At 40.9% G+C, this 5,434-nt stretch overlaps 1 protein-coding gene across 1 annotated transcript; it reads right to left on the bottom strand.

Annotated features, from left to right (window-relative positions):
* Nucleotides 1-2,256: 2,256 nt before the first annotated feature.
* On the bottom strand, nt 2,257-5,046 carry LOC113849943. The gene has a single exon (XM_027480208.1). The coding sequence runs from the start codon at nt 4,761-4,763 to the stop codon at nt 2,532-2,534; it is 2,232 nt and encodes a 743-aa protein (XP_027336009.1). The 5' UTR covers nt 4,764-5,046; the 3' UTR covers nt 2,257-2,531.
* Nucleotides 5,047-5,434: the final 388 nt, after the last annotated feature.

Raw genomic sequence — 5,434 nt, forward strand, 5'->3', positions numbered from 1 at the left:
AAAAAAAACTAAAAGATCCCGAATAAAAATTTATCAAATCTGATATAAAGTTTCTTAATTATTCGAATCAAAGCTTTCTTGTGCTTACCGGAAGTAAAATCTAATTAACCTTTTTAATTATTTCACTTGGTTGTGCTAGACTTCACCCCTAATAGAAGACATAACTGTTAAGCTAACAATTTCATTGACTTATCTCTTCTACTGTGATGTTATATTGTCATTTGAAAAGAATGAAGATGCTGTCGTTTGAATTAGATACATGCAATAACAGAATAATATTAACATCTTCCCTTTTACTTTGCAATAAACTGTTACAAGCACCTTTGCTCTCCTTCAACAAACAGTTTTTGAAAGCCGTTTAAGACTTAAGGTATGGGACTTTAGCAGACAAATCAATTAAAAAAAATTTCTTTCAACCCCACAACCACATGTAAAGTGGGGATAAGCGTTTGAAAGAGAAAAGAGGAGAGAAAACAAAAAAAGAAGGAACTTTGTTAAACTTCGTTGTTGAAGAATGCTCCTTAGCATCTTCTGTGTTGCTTCATGCCGACAGTCTTCTCTTGCAGGTCTTCTCAAACCCTTTCTCACAAAATCATGGTCAAGGAAAGCATCATCCAATGGCTCTGCATGAACATCACCACCTTTGGAATGTTTAGAAAAGAAGTTAGCAAAACCACAAAAACAGATGATTTGACTGAAGAAAACTCTGATATCTAATGGATAATATAATAACAATCAATGTTTGGAAAACGACTTCCACTTGGTTGTAAGAAATTCTAAAATGGCAAATGCTAAAAATACTAAAATATATTATTAATGCAATCTTATCATAATTTATAATATATTTTTAACATGATTTTTAATAAAAAAATATTTATTAGTTACTCAACTAATGTCGTTAAAATACTCTTTAGAACACTGATTGATAAATGTTTCAAGATCTTCACCGTTAATCGTAAGTTAAGAGTGCGTAAAATCTACGTGGACGAGTTTAAAATCAATGGTAAGAAACTTCTAAAAAAAGCATGCATTAATTGCTGCTTCATAAACACGTAATAATTTTTGGTTTGTATCATGGTGGGTTCATAGTTGAGACCAGAAGAGCAAGATTGGATAGATTTAGGTAGACCTGCCACTTAAGAATCAAACCCTTTTCTCTCGAGTTTGAGAATCATGTGTTTGATGCTTGACCATTATAGACACCTCAGTGCCAAAAAAATTTCAAGTCCTTTCTCCGATTCTTTTGGTTAGCTCTTCTTGATAATGGTCCAATAAGTTCTACCAACAACCAACAATTTTGTGCTCTCTCTCCACTGTTTTCAACATCTAAACAGGAAAGTTCTCAAGTACAACGCTTTTTTTCCTGGGTATAGCTATGGTGCCCCTAGGTGGCATCCATGAATTCGTTCTTGTAAGTGGTATAATGACAATGTAAGAGGCACAACCATACCTATTTGAAGACTTCAACTTTAAAGGTCTCTTAAATAAATGAAAATACAGTTTAGTTCAAACAATTCACATGAGGAAACACAAATTTCTTTTAGATAACATAAAGATCGTTTAGTATCATTGTGATTCCTTGTAGACTGAGGTTGATGTGGAGAATTTTGCCAGTGGAAAAGTGATGTTAATTTGTGACCGGACAACAGCTTTAGATAACAAATCACAGTACTTAAGTTTATATGCTGGTGACAGAAAATCTGGAAGCTAAGATGATTAAGGAATCAACATGGTGACGGGTTAAGAGACCATAAAGTTACATGGTTGATGTGAGTTCATTAAGAGATTAGGAAGATTCATACTCAGCTTTGACTTAGGGACAGAAAGCTGATTGCCTTTGGAGTGCGGACAGACTTCATCAATCTAGGAGTGCTTGAAAGCGAAGCACCTTTCCAGATTTTACAAATGCAATGGCACTTTGAAGATTCTATATAAATGCAAGCTTCAAGGATGAGTGAACCACATCCCATTAAGACAATTTTCTTATGCCAATGGCTATTCGATCTAAACTAAAATATGCATTCATAGAAAATCGGTTGCAGCTTTTAGCAAAGATGCCAAACAGAAGAACACTGCTTTCACTATCCTCCCCCTAAAATGCATGCATGCTTGTTTCAGAATTTACAAAGATGGTGAGAAAGTTTGAGTAGAGAAACGGTCTTAAAATCAAAGGAGAATCAATAAAAACTTCCCCTTTACAAATATTATTTATCTCAAACTACAAGAGGAATAAAATTTCTACAACATCTTTCCCGTTCTGTAAGTCATGCACTTTTTCTCCGGCGTTGCAATCTTTCCCGCTTTCCCAGTATTTAACAACTTGAAGATCATGGTAGGGTGAAAGATGGAGAAGTTGCTCGAATCACGAGGCTCCAAAGTCCTTCTAGTAAGTGTTCAAAATGCAAAGGGAATAAAAAAAGAAAGAAGGAAGAAGACATGAAAGAGAAGAGGGTAGTGGAAAGAATTCAATAAATCCTAAAAAATTAAAATTCCTAACTGATTAACCCAAGAAAAAAAAGAGGGGAAAAATGTTACACTGAGGATGTATCAACAAGAACCTCGTTTAACACATCATCCTCACCATTTGCCAAGGCAAACAGCTCTGCATCCTTATCTTGATCAGTGGAAAAATCCCTCCTCTCAAGTCTGGAATGAGCTGCAATAAATATCAACTTCTGCACCTTGTCCAGTGCAGTGGAGTGGCCATGGGCACAAACCAATCTCCACAAAGACCAATTGCATTTGAAGCCACATGAAGTGGCATGAAGGAATATTAGCCTCACTGCAACTTTTCCTAAGGACTTGAATTCAGTGAGATAAGTTTCCCACACAAGCCTACTGCTTTGTGGATTCACAATCCTCATCTTCCCAGTGATTGGATCTCTCTCCTTCATCTGAACAGCTTGAGCATAAACTGGATCAAGCCCTTCTGTTCTCCATTTCATGAGCTCCATGAGAGCAATATGAGCTTCATCTCTTGCAACAAGCCTGGTTATGAGTTTGTCCACATCTTTCTCCTGCTCAGGGGTCAAGTACTTGAAGGGTGGAAGGTACTTGCCACTAGTGTCTCTCACTAAATAAAGAGGGTCAAGAATGTAAGCAGCAGCCCAAGCAGGGTGGTAGTTCTTCCTGAACCTTCTCTCAACTAGCTTTTCCACTGCTCCTTCTGCAATATGGAATTTGGAGCACCAATCCCTCACTTTTGTTCTCAATTCATCCCAAAGGGGAAGGCATTGCCCAACCAGTGGCCTCTCTGCCTCAATCTCCTGAGCCATGTCCTTAACCAATTTAACCAAACTGTGAACCGACTCCAAATCATTCCAAAACCCAACATCTCGAATCATGTCCCCAACTTCTCTTGCATTCTGGTCTTCAATGGACACCATCTTGAAGGGTTCATCCAATAGAACCAACTGCAGAGCACGAACCGAACTCAATGTATCCTCCATCATTGTATACACAGGGCCAAAGCTAAAATCCTTTGGCACCCGAAGCAACCAAGTGTGGCCGTACTCTTGGAGTTGGTACTTGTGAAAACTGTTCCGCACCTGAGACCTGTAATTGACACAATTCACAAGCTTGAGACAATTCTCGGTGACAGTCCTGAACAAGGGAAGTTCCTTGGCGAAGTCCTTGATTAAACTATTGAAACCCTGATACTGACAAGAAAGATTAACCATCCAATGATTCTGATTCTCAAGGTTTTTCAAAGCCTTGGCCTTGAACTTGTCTGCAACTATCCCAACACACTGTTGCACCAGATTCCCACAAATGCCAGTGATTGTCTCCCACAAAACCTCTTCAGCATACTTGGAAGGAGCAGAAGCAGTCACAAACAATGCTCTTCTGTACAAACTGGTCCCATTAGGAAGATTGACACTCAAATTCACCAACCCCTCATCCCCATCTCCATCCCAATTGTTCTTCCCCTTCCACCCATCAGAAGCAATCTGAAAGAACATGGCATCACTAATCCGCGCTTCAGACTCAACCTTAACTTCCTCAAACCTTGCATCCAACCTACCCCCCGTTAACTCTCTGGGAAAAACACTAGGCAAACCAACCTGTGCAAGAAAAGCTCTGAACTTTGGGTGCTCCAAACTCGAAAAAGACACGGAACCACACGACTCATACACCCAATCAGCTAAATAATCAAGGGCACTATCAATCTGAGTCTTACTCAAAGTTGGCCCCGGCGAAGTTTTAGGACTCTTGAGCTTCTTCACACTATCTTCCAACATAGCCAAAGCACCCAAGTCCTCTTTCCCACCAGACAGCATCAAATGCGGTTGCTGCTGAACCAAACCCGACCCGAATCGCGTCGGGGCAAGGTACGTAGAACCCGAAGGCGAGGTCCTCTTGCGGTGATTGTGCTGCACAAAAGAAGAGGGAGAAGGCGAAGAAGAAGAAGAAACCACAACCACAGCAGCAGCACTCGCCGGCGAAACAGACGAAATGGGTTTTGCAGCACTGTTGAAATTGGGACACGTTCCACGCTTGAGGTGTTCAGAAGCGGTGCGTGAAGGGTTGGAAGCAGAGAAAACGGCGTCGCAGAGAGAACAACGAAGCTTCACCGCTTTGGCGAGTCCCGTTTCGGTGTTGTGAAGCAACAAGGGTTCCAAGTGTGCCCAATACCACGCCCCTTTTCCCTTTATGGCTTTGTTTCGAACCATCAACAACCCTTCGTAACGCTTCTGCGCCGTTTTCGCCGTTGCTTCGTCGGCGGAAGCCGAGTCCACTGACGGCGTCGTAGCCGCCGCCATTGCTGCACGTCGTGACCGTGAATGTGAATGTAACGGAAACCGTGATCTTTTTTCGAGAAGGGTTTGATCACGTGTTCTTCGCCGTCTTCTTCATCGTCGTCGTTCTGGGACTTGTGGGAAACAGTGAAACGACATCGAGCTGGGTGCATTTAGCCGGAGAGAACGCGCGGTGGCCGGAATTTGAATTTCCGGCAAGTTTCCATGCGATCGGGGTTGTGTGAGAGATGAAAGGAAAAGAGTTTAGTTTGAGAGAGAGAGAGAGAGAAAGAGGGAGAGAGAGAGACCGAAATAGCAAAGCGAATGAGAGTGGAGCAGATACACGTACGGCTACTCCACTCTCAGATGAATGCCAGAAAAGGGCGACGCTTTTTCACGCGCTGCAGTTTGCGCGTGGGAAACATCTTTCTGGGATGTTGATGGAACCCGAGTCCCACGTACGAAACCTGGACTTGATGATTGGGGAGTGTATCCACGCGCTGTTAGTGCTTTTTCTTTTCCTGTTTTCCCTTTTTTTTTCTCTTTTGTATTTCGGGTCTTCGTGTGGGTCTTCCTTTGTCCTTGTCGCTTTCTATGTATATATTTTTATTTTTCGTATTATTCCCATACTCTTTTTCTTCGCCTAAAAATTATCAATATTAATACATTTTATTTAAACTTTTTTTTATCATAAT

Source organism: Abrus precatorius, unplaced genomic scaffold, assembly GCF_003935025.1.
Source record: "Abrus precatorius isolate BTA unplaced genomic scaffold, Abrus_2018 Scaffold9, whole genome shotgun sequence".
NCBI classification, from domain to species: domain Eukaryota; kingdom Viridiplantae; phylum Streptophyta; class Magnoliopsida; order Fabales; family Fabaceae; genus Abrus; species Abrus precatorius.

Bases quoted from the DNA above. Each gene is read 5' to 3' on its own strand.
- LOC113849943 (XM_027480208.1), bottom strand. From the start codon at position 4,763: ATGGCGGCGGCTACGACGCCGTCAGTGGACTCGGCTTCCGCCGACGAA.